The sequence below is a fragment of the Podarcis liolepis genome (assembly GCF_965112155.1).
Source record: "Podarcis liolepis genome assembly, chromosome: 2".
Classification (NCBI taxonomy): Eukaryota; Metazoa; Chordata; class Lepidosauria; order Squamata; family Lacertidae; genus Podarcis; species Podarcis liolepis.
Window position 1 is genome coordinate 20,677,710 of NC_139555.1, and position 18,767 is coordinate 20,696,476.

At 42.2% G+C, this 18,767-nt stretch overlaps 1 protein-coding gene across 4 annotated transcripts in view; it reads left to right on the forward strand.

Moving 5' to 3' along the window:
* The window catches only part of RHOT1 (ras homolog family member T1), a 55,570-nt gene that overhangs the window by 24,121 nt on the left and 12,682 nt on the right, over positions 1 to 18,767 (forward strand). For 3 of the 4 annotated variants that reach the window (XM_083490022.1, XM_083490021.1, XM_083490023.1), the window contains exons 10-19: positions 1,544 to 1,652; positions 2,293 to 2,413; positions 2,652 to 2,736; positions 3,193 to 3,338; positions 5,393 to 5,493; positions 7,046 to 7,176; positions 7,882 to 7,965; positions 9,951 to 10,070; positions 11,523 to 11,725; positions 15,972 to 16,094. In XM_083490022.1, the coding sequence (XP_083346148.1) occupies positions 1,544 to 1,652; positions 2,293 to 2,413; positions 2,652 to 2,736; positions 3,193 to 3,338; positions 5,393 to 5,493; positions 7,046 to 7,176; positions 7,882 to 7,965; positions 9,951 to 10,070; positions 11,523 to 11,725; positions 15,972 to 16,094 (1,223 nt within the window). The remainder of the gene's footprint in view (positions 1 to 1,543; positions 1,653 to 2,292; positions 2,414 to 2,651; positions 2,737 to 3,192; positions 3,339 to 5,392; positions 5,494 to 7,045; positions 7,177 to 7,881; positions 7,966 to 9,950; positions 10,071 to 11,522; positions 11,726 to 15,971; positions 16,095 to 18,767) is intronic. The other variant, XM_083490024.1, reaches the window with a different exon arrangement.

Below are 18,767 nucleotides of genomic sequence, written 5' to 3' on the forward strand. Positions count from 1 at the left end.
GGGGTTTTGTATACCTGTGATTGGGCAGGAGCCTATCCGGCAAAAACAAAAAGTAGCATCAAAGGAAGATTTCTCTCCATCTGCTTTCCCACCTATGGTATCTCTGCTTTCTACCTCTGGAAGAAAACGACTGTAAGACCATAAAAATGGTCCATCTGTAAAACGTTAATCACCCCCTTTCCCAGTACTACTGCTATTCAAACTTATAGCCTTCCCCCAACTCAGATACTGTACCCCACCTTCAAATATGTTTTATCATGTTGATGTTTTATTGTGTTTTTAATATTCTATTGGGAGCCACTCAGAGCGGCTGGGGAAACCCAGCCAGATGGGTGGGGTATTAATAATAATAATAATAATAATAATAATAACCTAGAAAAATGGGGACAGCCATTCAGCACCCCAGGATTTCTGTGTTTCCGGAAACAGAGCTGCACACTTTGCTTCTGTTGCCTCTGCATGAAAATTACAAGTTTTGCCTGCCCTTAGTATTGTGTATGTTCATGCTTCCTCCCTCCTATGGAGGGGCAGGGAGAAAATAACAGGGCTCTGGGTGTGCCTAATTTGAGTGCTTTCTGCTGGGAGACAGAGACAGAGAGAGATTGACGCTGTGGGGCAGAATCCGTTCACACGCAGAACTCTGAGCTCATGCACATTACCTTGGATTCAAACTACCTTCCATAGACAGAACGGCATCTTCAGTCTTTGACGGGTTTATGATGTATCCGAGGAATGCCAGCAGCAGGGGAAGGGAGAAGATTTTTTTTTTTACTGATCCTCTCTAACCCTGCAACCCCACCCACACCGCCCTGGAGGATTGGGGGACCCCCTGGAACTGTGTGGGAGGCCGTGCTGGTGGGATGGTGAACTGGCAAGTCTTTTCCCTACCAGCAGGGGCATCCCTTGAACAGAACTGCCTTTAGGAATGGAGTTTGGATCCAACCCAATAAGCTATTTTATCTTGTGAATTGCTCTGAGACTTGTGGGTATAGGGCGGTAACTAAATTATAAATGCAGTGGTACCTTGGGTTACAGACGCTTCAGGTTACAGACTCTGCTAACCCAGAAATAGTACCTCAGGTTAAGAACTTTGCTTCAGGATGAGAACAGAAATCGTGCTTCGGTGGCATGGCTGCAGCGGGAGGCCCCGTTAGCTAAAGCGGTGCTTCAGGTTAAGAACAGTTTCAGGTTAAGAACGGACCTCCAAAACGTAATAAGTTATTCACCCGAGGTATTACTGTATAGATATAGATATAGATAGATAGTTCATGTGGTCATCAAATGAAGTTTTATTTGCCCCCAAGCCACTGCTTAACTACAAGACTGGCTTAGAAACCATGATCTTGTTTCTGAGCCTGTAGCCATTGTTGGCACTATGCATTCAAACACCTGCTACTGTGGGATCTGGTAGCTTGCTTGTTGGTATGAAAGTTGGGGTTCTAACATGAGATCATGGGCTGTAGTGAAATGTTCCAGGCCACTGAATGTATATTACCAAGCCTTGGTTTGAAATAGTTCTAATATTCCTCCTCCTTCTTTTTAGCGAATTTGTTTTAATACACCGTTGGCACCTCAAGCACTGGAAGACGTAAAGAATGTAGTCCGGAAAAATCTAAGCGATGGAGTTGCAGATAATGGATTAACATTAAAGGGTAAACACTGCATGTTTCTTCCTTGAAATATGAAGATGGGATGGACCCTGAAGATGACACAAAGATAACGACAAGAATGCATTACTTAACCTCTTGCTATTTTTGAAGCCACACACAACTGCATGTTTTTAAGTGTTAATACACCGAAGTGTAGTACCCATTATGTTATGGATATATTAAATTGTAGATAATGGGCTTGTCCACAGAACCTGTCACTCCAAAATGGCAGCGTCTTAAATTAGCTCCATCTGTGCATTTCTCTGCCTTTCTGGATATTTTCAAGGTTGAGATAAACATGCAAGCAAAAGTACATAGAGCACTTTCTTTAATTTTAAACCCCTCCCAAATTCACTGTATTACCTGCCACCAAGAGGTGAGCTGGAGGAATCGCAATTAGTATTTTCTTGGAGGTGGAGGCAGTTTTCAGTGTGCTGTCACTACAGCTGCGACTTGGAAAACTGCAAGCTTAACGCAACAGTTTTTACAGGAGATTCTTGGGGGGTAGGAGATTTTACTCTGAAGATTATTTGCTCACTCCAAATGAGTGAGTTTGCTCACCCTCTGTTAACATCTAAAAATCCCAACGTCTGTCATTGCTATGTGGCCAAGATTAGTAATTTAAAAACATTCTTTTTTCCAGGTTTTCTTTTTCTACACACACTATTTATTCAGCGAGGGAGACATGAAACAACCTGGACAGTATTGCGGCGTTTTGGATATGATGATGACCTCGAGCTGACACCAGAGTATTTATTTCCTTTGTAGGTATCAGTAGGTTCTTTTGTTTTTTAAAAAAGTCTAAATGCAAATAATTGTTATACATTTGAAAGGTAGGTTCCTTAATCCAATGCAACATCTTCATACTTAAATATCTTATGTGTGTATGCATATGTTGGATAGAACTACATTCATATTGTTTCCCTCATGCCCTGCCTGCTTGTGGACATCTCGCAGACACTTTTGTAATAATAATAAAAATGTTTCTTGCTCTCTAACCAGATTAAAAATACCTCCGGACTGCACAACAGAGTTGAATCACCATGCATATTTGTTCCTCCAAAGCATTTTTGATAAGCATGATTTGGTAAGCTTTTAATCTGACTTGGGCTATTTGCGTAAGGAATATTCATTGCATCCTTCCAGCAATGTCTGTACTGTTGAAAGTATTGGGTGGGTGGGCAGTGGGGAGAATACTCTGAGAGACCCATAGAAATCTCCTTTACCCTAGGCAATAAATCCAAAGTGTTTATTTCAAGGGCTCACGGGTCAAGTGACTGTGTTACATAACAGGTGTTTCCCTGTCCAGGAGGTTCATGATCTAAGCCAATAGAGGCGAGGCTTAAAGAATTATGGAAAAGCAAGGGCATTATGGGGAGTTATTCGACTGGCTTAGTTAATTATTTTCTGCTTTTCGTGATTACCATTCACTTCTGTTCTTCTATACATTGCTTGCAAGCCCATATTTGTTTCTTAAACAGAACACACCTTTGTAAATAATGAATAAATAAAAAGCACCAGCGTTTCCTAAATCTGTTTTCAGGACCGGGATTGTGCTTTGTCTCCTGATGAACTCAAGGATTTGTTCAAAATCTTCCCTTATATGCCGTGGGGACCAGATGTCAACAGCACCGTTTGTACAAACGAAAGGGGGTGGATAACGTATCAGGGATTTCTCTCTCAGTGGACGTAAGTGTGACACTTAAACTGTGAAACTTCTGTATTTATTTTGCTTTTTGAAAGGGCTGCCAGAGTTTGAGGGGTGGGCAAGGAATGACTCCTCATAATCGATCCAACCAGTTTAGCTTTAAGGGCACAAAGTGATTTGACAAAGTCCATTCTGGGTTTGAAAGGGCCATAGCTAATTTGTACAATCATCAGAAGCGGCTGGTAATGTTTTTCCTGCTTCCTGCTGCAGGTAACAATCTCAGGTGACTGAAGGCTCCCCTACCTCCTAAAGCACCCCAACCAATACAGTGGTACCTTGGTTCTCAAACTTAATCCGTTCCGGAAGTCTGTTCCAAAACCAAAGCGTTCCAAAACCAAGGTGCGCTTTCCCATAGATAGTAATGCAAAATGGATTAATCTGTTCCAGACTTTTAAAAACAACCCCTAAAACAGCCATTTGACATGAATTTTACTATCCAAAGAGACCACTGATCCATAAAATGAAAGCAATAAATAATGTACTGCAGTCACACAATCAATCAATCAGTAGCTGAACTGGGTTCCACACAGTCACAAAAACAAAACAAAACAAAAAGAACCGCAAAAATGCAAAATAAATAGCAAAAATGGGCAGACCTCAGCATAACACACAAAACGGAGCACGTTCGGCTTCCAAAAAATATTCGTAAACCGAAACACTTACTTCTGGGTTTGCAGTGTTTGGGTTCCAAGTTGTTTGAGTACCAAGGTGTTTGAGAACCAAGGTACCACTGTAATAATAATAATAATAATAATTTATTATTTATTATTTATTTATTATTTATAATTTATTATTTATATTATTTATACACTGACAACAAGCACATTTGGAAGAAAGGGGTAGGGTTTCAGTCTAGCCTAACATGTTATTTTTCTATCTGTAGGGAGCTTTTTGGTAGGGTGTGTGGAGCTTATAGCTCTAAGTCTGCAGTCCGTGAAAAGCTTTGCCAGTTGATTCTGCCATAGCTGAAAGCTAGCAAGTCTCCCAGAAAATGCCTTCTGCGTTTGCTTGCTAAAACGTCTTGTAACGGCAGCTTGACCAGGAGACACTTAATTACTGTTGAAGCACGTGAACGCAAGCAGGTACTCGCTTGGCGTTAAATAAGGATCAGGCAGACGCAGCAATGGAGAATGAGGAGGTGAAGTTTATTGCCAGGCAATAAGGACCCAGTTTGGAATCTCTTCCAAAAGGAACTGGGACCCCGATTGACAGAAATCCAGAGGTCTTTATACCTGAGCAAATCACAGCAAATCATAGATCATGAGACAACCATGAGGCAGTCACGATATTGTCAGTGAAAATTAGCCAATTAGCAAGCTTCTTGCCATGCTTCCAGCTCCTGGTCAAGCACTGGTCAAGCACTGAGTTCTAGTTCTGCTTTCCGTTGCTTGCAGTGACGCTCTGTCTAACCTCTCCCCTAGTTATGACAGGACAGGGAGTTTGGAGATTTTGTGGTTTTGCTCTTCCTGTTCTGTGGATTAATTTAGCCTTTATCTGAGGGGATTTTGTACCAGAATCTCTGATTAACGTCTTCCCCTTGTCCAGGGTACACGGATGTTTGTAGGGGAAAGGTCGGCTCCTAATTTGCTGTTCCAAGCAGTTTGCAGTTAGCTAAGGCACAGCTTCCCTTTGATTCAAAATGGATTATAAAATACTGTAAGCCCTGATTATGTGTGAGCATATATGAATATATTGATTACTGATAACTGATTATATAGATAGCATAGGGGTAGCCCTTCTTCCTTGCCTCACTGTGACTAGAAGTGGTATGGAATGGCTTGGCTTTCTGCAGACAGAATGAATGCCCTTCTGTCCTTCCTTTCCATTCCCTGTTTTTTGACAACAACTTGCCTTTTTGAGATAATGCATGTGAAAAGATAATTTTTTCAATTACGTTGATTTCTTTACAAGTCTTTGTAAATGTATAGGCTTACTTCATCTTTACATACAAATATTGAAGTGCCTTATATTGGAATTCTAGACTCAGAGGAATTTAGACAACTTAGAAAATTAATTTTTTTGTTCTCTCCGTCAGACTAACTACGTATTTGGATGTACAGCGCTGCCTGGAATATTTGGGCTACTTAGGATATTCAATATTGACTGAACAGGAATCGCAGGCATCAGCAATTACAGGTAACAGCCTACAATGCTGCGCTGTATTTTGGAAGGATTTTAGAAAACAATTTTTTCACTGCTTAGTTTCCTTTTCCCTTTCAATTGAGGATGTGCAACATCAAAGGGCAGAGTGGCAAGCCGTGAAGTGACTATACATGACACAAAAGGAGGGGAGAGGCATCTACCTGTCCAATACTGTGTAGTTCAAAAAACATATGATTTTGTCCCATCCATCTTCTCCCCATCCCACCAAATCCACTTCATTGGCTACCATTTCTGGAGTGCTGGGTAAATAATGGTGCCAGTAATGCACCACTCATGAACCCCTCTGTCAAGTGCAGTCTGGGCTAAAGGAAATGGTTGTTGGAATAGAGCCAGGGGTGAGCGAACTTTTTCAGCGGGGGGCCGGACTATATTTTTTTGGGGGGGAAATGAACAAATTCCTATGCCCCACAAATAACCCAGAGATGCATTTTAAATCAAAGGACACATTCTACTCATGTAAAAACACGCTGATTCCCTGACCATCTGCAGGCCGGATTTAGAAGGCGATTGGGCCGAATCCGGCCCCTGGGCCTTAGTTTGCCTATCCATGGAATAGACAGTTCTGCACAAAAAATGTTGGATGGTTGGCTAGTGAGCCAAGAGGGGCAAAGTGTTGCCAGGTCTAGAGCCTAAGCTGGCCGCTTGCATTTAAGGGATATTTCTGCCAGTTGTTGCTTTGACCATGGCAGCAACATTGTGACTGTGTTGAAAGTTAGCAGTGAGCAAAGAGGTAGTGGACTGGGTATTGAATTTTGCATATCAGCTAGCTAATCATAGAACTGCAGAGTTGGAAGGGACCCTGAGGATCATGTAGTCCAACCCCTGCAAAGAAGGAAAAAGCCACTGTCCCATGCGAGGATCACCATCCATTCTTCTCCCCTGTTGCTAGCTAGACCCATCCAGGGTACCTTTAGGCTATTGATGGTCCTGTGTCCATATAATAAATGATCGATGGTACTTTTACAGTAGAGTATTTGGACAAATGTTTCCACTGTCACTTTAAAGCACAAGGACAGCAGGCTCCAGGAAGTTAGCTGGGAAGTTCTGAAGAATTTAATTTAATCTCTTCTTAAGATTGTTACCTAGGAAATATTTGGTTATAATCCAGTTGGCTGCCAACTCTGTAACAATATAGGTAAAGGTAAAGCTAAATGACCCCTGGACGGTTAAGTCCAGTCAAAGGCAACTATGGGGTTGCGGTGCTCATCTCGCTTTCAGGCCAAGGGAGCCGGCATTTGCCCACAGACAGCTTTCCGGGTCCCTTTGCAGAAGTGAAACTGATCCAATGGAAGGAGGGAAAGAGACTTTTTTGCCATTTCCCTCCTGCACCCCCCAGTGCCATTTCTCACCCTGTTCTTGACCACCCCCATCCTGCAGATTTCCATGGAGCATCTGGTTATTCTCTGGATCCCAAACTCGTTGATTCTTTTATGGTTGTGCACGTTGTTACAAAGCATAGTATTCCTGTGTCTGTAATATGTACATCTGTGTGAAATCTTCTCTCTCCCCCTACCCTTTTTTAAAGTAACTAGAGATAAAAAGATTGACCTGCAGAAAAAACAGACTCAGAGGAACGTGTTCAGGTGCAATCTCATTGGGTTGAAAGGCTCTGGAAAAAGTGGAGTCCTCCAGGCACTGCTTGGAAGAAACCTAATGGTAAGAATTCTTCTGTTCTTTGTTAGCAGGTGGCAGCCTGTGACACTAAACAGCATTGTGGTTAGGCAATAACCGCTGCCTTGCAAACATACTCCTAAACTCTTTTCCCTTCTTTTGCTGGTTCTCTTTCATTCTCCCTCTGTTTGTCTGCTCCCTCTTTCTGAGGTGATGGAGAACTGGTCAGTATTGAGGCTGTTTCTCAAAGGCTAGAAGAAGTCTCTAGGGTACTTCCACAGGACTTATTCTCTGGGTTTGAATTATGGCCAAGAGAGAAAGTGACAGGTTTTCTCTAGAGTGCTCCAGCTGGAGCACTGCAGAGCTGCTGCTACGGTGTGTGTTTGTCAGAGTTCCCGCAATATCTTCTGAGAGAATCCCAGAGCCCGCCAAGCACTTCTGAGAGTTTGAAAGCTCTTTCCACACCAGGAAAACGCAGCGCAAAAGGAGCATTTAAACTCTCTGCCTTGCATGCAGTTGATTTGCGGGATTTCAACTGGCCGGCTTTCAGCCACATAAGGTTAAAATTGTGCGACTTAATTGCGCACAAAATGAGACTGTACTCATTTTTTTAACACAGTTTTCTGCTGAGAGACTCCTGATTTATCTTTCGGCAATATAGGATTTGTTCTGTTCTGATTAAGCTTAAATTAGTTTGTTCATGAGAGAAGCATTTGCTTTTAAAATAATGGAATTCTTTTGTGCTTTCAGAGACAGAAGCATATACGTCCAGAGCACAAATCTTATTATGCAATTAATACAGTCTATGTGTATGGACAGGAAAAATACTTACTGGTAAGACTATATCATTATATTGATATATTAATATGAAGCATTATTCTTTTATGCCTCTTTTCAAAGTACCAGTGGAATTGTATAAAAGTTTTGCAATCCATTTAGTATACAAAAAAAGTGTAGTTTTTACTTCTGACACCATATAAACGCATCAAATGTGAAACATCTTGCTATTTAGAAATTGAAAGCTGAAACTGCTTTCTATCATGAGACTTGTTTTTTATGCACTGGTTTTTGGCTTTGTCCAGTTCGGGCTTTGATTTGTAATACAGTATTTCACAGGTGAAATTGTATCTATAATGGGGCTGCCATAGTCCAGAATTTCCAGAAATCAGAAAAAAATGTTCAGGAAAGCCCGGGCGTATGGCAGTGTTGGAAGTGTTGGTTTGGCGAATTCCCTATTAAAAAAACACCTTTTGTGTCGGGATTTTTACTTTTTGAAATATGGCAACCCTAAATTCTATATTTTGCTAAACTGATTTATGGTGGTGAAATCTTCAGGCACAGATCTATTAAGGCTGGGTCATATTGTGCATTCACTATCCCTGCTTCTTTAGCAACTGCACCTATTTTTCCACTGCCACATGCCTTCCTTTATACAGCAGCCTTAAGGGCTATCAAGTACACACACAGTTCCTTTCTGCCACCTAACCCTTAACTGCTGAAGCATTTGCCTGCTGCCTTAGGATTGGATAGGCTATGAAGAAATGGTTGAACAATGATATGCTACTGTTAGATGGCAAGTGTGGCTGCTCACGAGTAACCAGGCAGGACTCCGACCTGTCTTTTACAGGTTTTATTTAGGTGCAAACTATTTACAGTGCAGAAACCCAAAGTTCATGTCTGCCTCAGTCGCTAACAGAATCCGGGAGTACCTGTTTCCTGGACCTCCTCCAGCATAAAAGCCTCGTTAGGCCTGCCTCTTCCTTCCCTCTTTGCTCTTTAGACTTCTGCGCAGGGTGGGTGATGGAGGGGGCATGCATACTTCCTGGCCGGCTTTGCCAGAAGTGGTGCTGAGGCTCCCACCAGCATCCTCTGGTCCTTTCACCTCTTCCCCACTGGAGGTGGGGTTTTCCTCATCACCGGAAGAGGAACTGCTTCACAAGATTTCTGGAGGCTCCCTGTAACACAACTGCCCCTCTGTTTCCCGCCCCTATTCTGGTAGCAGTTCCCTGACATCCACATTTAAAGTGGTTTTGGGACAATGAAATGCATGGCACGTGACTTTTGATCTACCAGGATGTGTAAGTACAGGCAGTTATATGCCAGCAAGTCTGCATCTTACACAGTATTCCGAATAGTGATGTGTGCAGACATATCCCATAGGTCATTTGCAATGGCAACTCTTGATTTGTGGCTTCTTTATGCAGCATGTATGTATGTATGTCCTGTTGAAGTCATAGGAAAAGATCACTGACTGCATTTAAAATACACACATATAGGCACGCAGGCACATTCGCTCCAAGAACTCTTCCTCTCCTACTAAGAGTGGCCGATCTCTATAAGTAGATGCTGTCCACATCCATGTTACAGTGGTACCTCGCAAGACGGAAAACTCGCAAAACGAAAGGGTTTTCTGTTTTTTGAGCTGCTTCGCAAGACAATTTTCTCTATGGGCTTGCTTTGCAAGACGGAAACGTCTTGCAAGTTTGTTTCCTCTTTCTTAACACCGTTAATACAGTTGCGACTTGACTTCGAGGAGCAACTCATAGCACGCTGTGTGGTAGCCTTTTTTGAGGTTTTTGAAGACTGGTGATTTTTGAAGCTTTTCCAAAACTTTTCCGACACCGTGCTTCGCAAGACGAAAAAAATCGCAAGAGAACAAAACTCGCGGAACGAATTAATTTCGTCTTGCGAGGCACCACTGTAGTTGCATATGGGTACATTTAAAAGAAAAACGGGGGGACCTGAATGTGAAAGCAAAGAAGTATGCTTGATGCTTGCAAAGTATATTTCATAATCTTTTATCTCTCCCCCCCCCTTAGTTGCATAACATTTGTGAATCTGACTTCTTATGTGATTCTGAAATCATGTGTGATGCTGTATGCCTAGTTTATGATGTCAGCAACCCCAAATCCTTTGAATACTGTGCCAGGATTTTTAAGGTTTGTATGTTTTACGTGTCTCTTCTAAGAGTTACAAAAAATCTAGAAAATAAATGCACACACACAAAAATACGTATCTTTTAGCAGTATAGCAAATAAATGTTGCAGAAACATGCAGGTATTGTAAATAATACGTCAGATGCATTTGACTCAAGATAGTTTGTCTCCGCCCCCTTCCCTCTAATCTCTCTATATCTTATGTTACAAGATGGAGGGGAATCAGCTTTATAACCTGAACACCATAGAAGAAGGGCAGTTTTAAAAAAATGAATTAAAAACAGGTTACTATCATCAGGGATGTATTGGCAGGAGATTTGGACTAGATGGCATTTTGAGGTACCTGTGATTCTCACCTGTACTTGGCAAAGGGAAGTATGATAGGTTTCCTCTTAAGGCTGCTTTACATGCAACAGGATTCCTACAGGAATAATGTCTACATTGAAATTTGCAATAATTGTGCATGTAGATTTATTGTGTGTGATTCTCCTTCACTTGCGTGGATGCTCTGGGAAGCTTTTATTGACTGCACCTTCTTAGCAAATGTATACACACTGATTTATAGTGTTCAGGATAATTCCATATGGAGTCTAATTTGGTATTTTATTTTGCGAGGGAAGCATTTATCATAAAAGTAAAGAGATTTCAGGCATCGTTCACAATATTTCCCCAACAAATAGTTTCTTGTGTGACTTCAAACATTTCAGAATATCAAAGATTTCACCAAATTCGATTCGGATAACAGCTTCAGATTAAAAAGAATCATATACCTCAATGTGGCATTTTCAGCATAGCTGCTCCCAAAAACTATCTTCATTGGAGAAATGCTATGGAGTCTAATATACAGTCATACCTTGGCTCCTGAACGCCACAAACCCGGAAGTGACTGTTCCGGTTTGCGAACTATTTTTGGAAGTCGAACGTTTGACGGGGCTTCCACAGCTTCTGATTGGCTGCAGGAGCTTTCTGCAGCCAATCAGAAGCCGCACTTTGGTTTCAGAACATTTTGGAAGTCAAACGGACTTCCGGAATGGATTCCATTTGACTTCCAAGGTACGACTATACTGATTTTTTTTTTTTTTATTTTTTTGCTGGATCAGTCTCAATTTCATATCTAAAGAAGAAGTACGTATAGATTATTTACATTCCTTAGGCTGAATGATGCATTCTATTCCACACTTCTCTAAGTTTCCGAACTTCTATGTCACATTAAGCATTTGTATGCAACAGTTTTGGGTTTAACTCTCTGCAAGAATCCAAAAGCAGTCTTGCTTTGTGATTGCGGGACATGGGTTGTGAGATTATTGTTTGAGGAAAAGCTTATAGAAAGCCCTTTTGGATTTGCATAAGGACAGTCCGTGTGAATAAGTAGATTCTATGAATTTTCCCCATTTGTATATATTTTCTATTTTGTGTCTGTTTGTGTTTTGCTTTGTTTTTTATTTAAATATTTAGCAACACTTCATGGACAGCAGGATACCTTGCTTAGTGATAGCTGCCAAGTCAGACCTTCATGAAGTTAGACAAGAGTACAGCATTTCCCCGGCCGAATTCTGCAAAAAACACAAAATGCCTCCACCACAAGCCTTTTCTTGTAACACGGTTGATGCACCGAGTAAGGACATCTTTGTTAAGTTGACAACGATGGCCATGTATCCGTAAGTACTCAAAGAACCCCAGTATTCATAACTGCATGGATCATGACAACTTTGCATGTTGTTGTTGTTGATGTTGCCATAAGGATGGAACTCTGTGCCTCACTGAAATATCTGTTTAGCAACAGAGGGAGATGTTGGTGATGCAACTTAAACAAAGAATTTTAACGCTGAATTGGCCAATAAATGCAAGTAATCTAAATTAACTGCAAAAAGCTCCTGCGTACCAACTGTTGCACGTAATGTGATTTTGAGACGTTTGTCTGAATACATTGCAGAATCACATCTAGCTTAAAGACATTGGGTTCTATTCTCTCCATAAATGCATGCACTGCCTTGCTCATTGTCATTACTCATTCATTAACGAAGAGTTTTGAGCATGTCCCAAGGAGACTGGACCCTCGTTTACTGGGAACCAAATCAAATTAAAACTTTACCGCGGTCTAAAGACCCACCAAACAATTTCAAAACTAGATACAGTTAAAACGACCAGACAGACAGATGGAAGAAACCAAGGCAGTCATTTTGTTTTATCTAGGGCATAATGATCTTTGTTTCTTATAATCTCTGAAAGAAACTTTGCCACGGCCAGTGTAATATCATTTGACCTGTCTTCTAAAAGCTATTTAATGTGGGAGGCTTCGGATTTTCCCGGCTAATTTGCCAGTAAGGGTTTGATCAGTTGATCCCTTGCTTGCTCATATTGGCCACAATGCAGTAGGATATTCTTCATGCAATCGACCTCCTGGGAACATAAACAAAGCCTATTCTGATAGGGGATGCCTCTCAGTCTGCCATTTAGAACTTCCGAGGGAAATACATTTAGTCTGGCTTTGGTAAATAAACGCTGATAGGTAGGTACAGACAAATTCCTAAGGTATGAGGATATCTGAAAGTCATACCAGTATTGGATGCCAGCTGAGACCAGGCTACAAATTACATTAGATGGGGATCGCAGGTCGCTATGTGAGATGTCCCAAAGCCTTTGCCTCAGGGATTCAAGGGCAGTGTTACTGGGAACCAAAACAGGTATATTTACATGGGGGGGGGGGACACAAAACACAAGGCTTCAGGTAAAACATTAGTATTTGCTTTTTGGAAGTCCCCAACACTGTATATTTTCACAGATGAAGAAGAGCCCAACCTCAAAATGTAGACTTGAGAGAATTTGGCTCTCTTGGTGGTATCCGGTTTATCAGTGTACCGTATTAGCACATTTCCTCAGTAGGCCTTCATAAATATATGGGCCAAGCTCCAAAGAATTGTGAAACTAGTTCCAGGTGTCCAAGGTGGCTCTGGGTTCAAGAGCCGCGCTCTATGCCACATGGCAAAACACTTCCAAAATGGAAGGGAATTGGAAACAGATTTTGAAACGTGACATGGTAGTCTGCTATTCAAAGAAAATTCCCCGAATCCTGCTAGATGTAGCCCAAGCTCTTAGGCATATGTAAACTCATTTTTTGGATCACAGTTATGTTTCACCACAGTGTTGCGGGGGGCAGCGTGTTTCTCAAATCCTTTTTATTTATTTATTAGATTTATAGACCTCCCTTCATCATAAGATGTCAGGGCGGTTCACAGAGTAAAATACAGGATAAAAACACGGAAAGAAGTAAAACAAAACAGCAAAGCAGTAACCTGACCTTCCCACAGACACATTTAAAAGGCTGTAGAATATTAATCAGCCAAAGGCTTGCTTGAAGAGGAATGTTTGCCTGGCACCTAGAAATATATAAAATACACACAAACATAAACATATTAGATATACAGTTGTACCTCGGAAGTCGAATGGAATCTGTTCCGGAAGTCTGTTTGACTTCCAAAATGTTCAGAAACCAAGGCGCGGCTTCCGATTGGCTGCAGGTAGCTCCTGCAGCCAATCGGAAGCTGTGTCAGACATTGGGGTTCCAAAGAACGTTCGCAAACCGGAACAGTCACTTCCTGGTTTGTGGCGTTTGGGAGCCAAAACGTTCGACTTGTAAGGCGTTGGGAATCCAAGGTACGACTGTGATATAATGAGGAACCACTACAGAGAAGGCCCATTCTTCTCTGTACAGAGAAGAACTACAGAGAAGACTACTTCTAGAGTGAAGGGGGAAAAAAGGCTCAGTTTTCTAGGGTGGGGTATAGATATTGGTGCACATACAGGACAGAGCAAAGACTTGTCAAATAAGAAGTACACAGTTTCAGCTTGAGACACTGGCGCAGTTCCAGTTGCCTTTCGGAACTGGAGCTCCTGGCAAGCTGGAAGCGAAGCAACTTGAAAGTATTTTTAATTCTCCTCTGTTTAAATCATCACACTACTGCAAGTTACATGACACAAATCCTAATTACAATACTTACTTACAGCAGTAGTAACCTCTATAGCGTTGGGACACAGGTAGTGCTGTGGGTTAAACCACAGAGCCTAGGACTTGCCGATCAGAAGGTCGGCGGTTTGAATCCCCACAACGGGGTGAGCTCCCGTTGCTTGGTCCCAGCTCCTGCCAACCTAGCAGTTCGAAAACACGTCAAAGTGCAAGTAGATAAATAGGTACCGCTCCAGTGGGAAGGTAAACGGCGTTTCCGTGCGCTGCTCTGGTTCGCCAGAAGCAGCTTAGTCATGCTGGCCACATGACCCGGAAGCTGTACGCCGGCTCCCTTTGGCCAGTAAAGTGAGATGAGCGACACAACGCCAGAGTCGGCCACGACTGGACCTAATGGTCAGGGGTCCCTTTACCTTTAAGCTCTATAGCAGAGCTTTCCAGATTTTTCAGGTTGGTGACACACTTTTTAGACATGCATCATTTCGTAACACAGTAATTCAGTTTTGCTAGCAAGGAGCATGGGGAGCACGTGCGTGAGACACCTACACAAGGCAGCCGACACACAGTTTGGAAAGCTCTGCTCTATAGAAAGGTAGATACTGATGTGAAAAAATGTGACACCCTCAAGAGGTTTCAAGCTGCACATTTGCTAAAGCAAGCTGGCCTACAGTCATGGTTAATACTGTCATTGTTTTCCACGATTCTTGCACCATATTTTCTCTAGCAGCACCATAGGAGTTCTCTTGCTTTTGTTTATCTCTCTTTTGGACCACACTTGTTGCTGCTCAAATTAATAGCTAGCCTACATTTCATGTAGATGCTTGTGAGCCCAGAGATTGAATGCTTCTCAAAGTTGCTATTTCTCACTAAGCATCTTGCTCTGTTGCCAAACAAGTTCAGTCCTCAGACTTTGTGAGTCTGGTAGGTCTAACCTTCTCTGCATTGTTGGTTTAGACATCGCTTAAAATGACAGGTTCATCATAGTACAATAGTGGATATTCAGTGCGATCCAAGACTTTACTGGAACAGGGACTTTTTATTTTATTTTTATTTTTCATTTTTTCTGTGAGGGACCATGTGTTTGCCACAGGGACTCACCCTCCAGGGCTAACTACATGCCCTGTAAATCTTTCAATAAAGTTGGCAATAACCTTGTCCTCACATCTAGTAATCAAACGTAGAATACCTTCAAACATTCATTTTCCATTTTTTCGTCTTATAGTGAATGATTCATGGAGAATCAATTAATTCTCCCCCCTCCCCCAAACCACTTTTAATGTTCTGTGCTCCTGTGCACAGAAGGGTTATGGCTGTCACTTGTTCAAATGGGTTAATTTGATTGCTTTCACCAGGAAGTCCAGATATTTTTGGGGGGGGGGTTGCAGAGGACATCTTAAGTTCAGGCTCCTTTTTAAAAAAAGTCTTCTTCAATGCATTTGGCCCAGCTGGAATAGTCAAATGTTTTGAGAAATATATGCAACAGTGTATTTGACTTTCTTACCTTCCCTTTCTCTTTCCCCAATTCTTAAGCATGTGTGTGTTGGTTGGGATGGAAGAGGTAAGGGTAGCTGTTGGCTTCATGAAGTTGTTCAGTTTCAGTAGCAGGAGAAAGGAACTGAATTCCATTCTTTCTATGGATTGAGGAGGAGTTGCCTCTTGTTAAACAAGAGCATATTACATTCTGCTTCTCCTTCTAAGCTGTGTATAAAATAAAAGTTGAATCCCCCTCCCTTCTCTCTCTTCCTCTTGTTGGGGATGCAGGCATGTGGGCACAATGCACTTTTCTAAAATAGTCTCCTCCTGGAAATCTGTACAACTTTAGCCTACCCTTGCCTCACTTTTCCCCGGAATGTAACCAGTTTTATCCTCACCGCTCTTGGTTTTGGCTCAGCCCTGGTTTCTGCCTGAGATCTCAATTCCTATCCTTCTGTGTGTTTTTGCAGCCATGCCCGATTACGCTGTATGTGCAGCTGCAACAGGTGTACCTTTTGCATCTGTCAGAACCTCCTCAACTCAGACTTGCTGCAATCTGTAAAGAACAAACTCTTCACCGCAGTTCTTAACAGGTCTTTGATTTTTATTTACTAGGTACCAGGCGTGCTTTAAAAGTACTTTTATTAAAACAAATGGTTGAACTTTGTAACTGAGACACAGGCACTTTGCTCCATATCCATTGAGCAGGCAAATGTACCCGATATACAAGCTTTTCTCTTTAGGTCGTGCTTTTCCTAATTGGCATATTGAATCTCAGCCGTTTAGCAAGTACAACAATGTGAGTAGCTTCATGTAGCTTGCTAGAAAGCTTGGAGGGATGGGGACAAGCCCTTGCTAGTCATTTCATACCAAATAGCTGTACTATTAAATTTATATGCAACTTTGATGTAGATTTTAAAATTTCTATGTGCGGGCAAGTTAAGACATGAGAAACACTGTACAGCCCTGGTCAGCAACTAAGTTTCCCACAGGGCAATTTGGACAAGGGAGTGGACCGGTGGTACCCTCGACCATAAAAGTGACTTGCCATTGGGTTCTGTTACCTCTGAAACCATTTTCACCACGATTTTGCCTCTTGTTCAGCAACCAGGTGGCAAATTAACATCTTTTAGGAGTCTAGATTTGACCGAGAGCTTTCGGTTGCTGACCCCCACGCCCACCGTACAGTCTAAATGTGTGTATATTTTGGTTTAGAATACGAGTCAAAATCACTTCCAGAGTTTAGAGCACAAATGCTTGGTCCCTGCAAATGGATATGGTGTGATGAGATCTGTGGCATTAACAACAAATTCCTCCTTTAGAAAATAATCCCTACTTATATAAGTTTTACGAATGCAGCTGGGGCAAATCGTTCTCTGTTCAAGACATTCATATATATATATATTTAGAAAGTTACTAGCAACAAACTAACACTGGCTGAATACTTTTTTAGTACAGTAAGCCCGCAACTTGGATGCATTCAGTTTTATGCGCAAGGCAAATAAATAAATAATAATAACAATAAAGGGGCGGAAAGGTTCCAGAAAAAAGGACTTTGGCAATCCCACCTGCCATTGAACCCAGTGGCTTTAGACTATACGCGATTTTGGCTTTTGGGGCACAATCCTTGGAACGTGAGTTGCAGGCCTACTGTATTATACACAGTCCCGCAGCTTACCTACGCTGCTCCTTGTGTCTGATAAATCCTTTTTTTCTTTTTGTGAACATAGAACAGGATTTGCCAGCGTTCACTAGTGACAGATCAGACCCAGCAGATGAATGGGAGTTTAAAATCAAAGTATATCTCCATGGCGTAGTACAGGGTTGGAGTTGCTGGGGCTGGAGCTGGGTTTCCCCCCTCCCCACCCCTGCAGCTAGGGGGAACTTGTTTAATAGACAACAGTATAGGATAATTATAATTCTTATATGCACTGGGAAACACCCTCCCCCCCAAAAAATCGTGATTTGCTTTACTGTGACATTCGCTCTATTGCGGTGGTCTGGAACAGAACTCGCAACATGTCTTGAGGTATACCTGTGTACTCCCTTAGCTGGTAGCCTTGTTTTAGTGGCCTGTGGTTGGAAAGCAAAATTTGGAATACATTCTGTATCTTGATTTGTGGAACGTTGGCTAGCAACACACACAGGGTGCATGAAGGCAGTTGTGCTTTACAACGAACATTTCACCACAGCTTTCTGTTAATTGTCTGTTAGGAAGATCTGTAAGGAACATGAAAGTATTCATGCAGGGGGGGGGTCTTCCATAGTCTGAACCCCTCACCCCCATACCTATGCCGCTTGTTCCTTCCAGCTGCAGAGCTAGCTATTGACTGCAGCTGGAAAACTTAAGTAGGAAGCCAGTCTCTCAGTGGTTTTTCAGAAGACTCCTGGATAGCTTAAGTGCTCATATACCCAGCCTCCCTGCAACCCAGGCAGGAAGAAGGAGGTCATTATCCTGACCTCTGTTTAGATTAGAGCATGGTACTGTGCCAGCAACAGGACTCAAATCTTACAATTCTCCTTATTCAAGATGGGCACACAAAAGAAAATACAATCTCCTCTTGAGGGCAAGAGGGGACGGAAAGGCTGGGGGGCGGTTGTTCAGCCAGAGCTGGGTAGGCAGAATCTGAACTTGGAGCAAGAGGATAAGGATCTTTCCCCCTCGATCCCCAGATAACTTTCTGTCTTCATTTTTTTGAGACCCGGGCCTGTCGGGCTCCTTTTTTTGTACCCACGGCTCTTCCACAAAATAAGCATTGCTACACATAGACATTAGCAAGTCAGGCTTGGCTAGATGATTTCATTCTGAACCTAATCTTTCAGATGTTTTGGGTGTGGCTGTGTTTGCATGGAACAGCATTCAGTCATGTGAGCTCCCACTCAGAGACTGAAGTGGCACAGTGCATACACCCAGTTTTTCACCTCAGCCACTGTTTATGAGAACCTTGGCTTGAGAGGTTGTTGGACACCAGCTCCCATCAGCCCCAGACAGCATGACCAATTGTTATGGATGATAGACACACCGGAACTACAAGAATCTTAGGTTCTTTGGCTGAGACCTGCACCTGAAATTTGGGAAGGCTACAGGCAATGTCATCTAACTTTGTTAAAATCTGGTTCTGAATAAGAACAGAGTACAGTACAGAGTACAGAGACCACATAACACCGGTCTTGAAAGACCTACATTGGCTCCCAGTACGTTTCCAAGCACAATTCAAAGTGTTGGTGTTGACCTTTAAAGCCTTAAACGGCCTCGGCCCAGTATA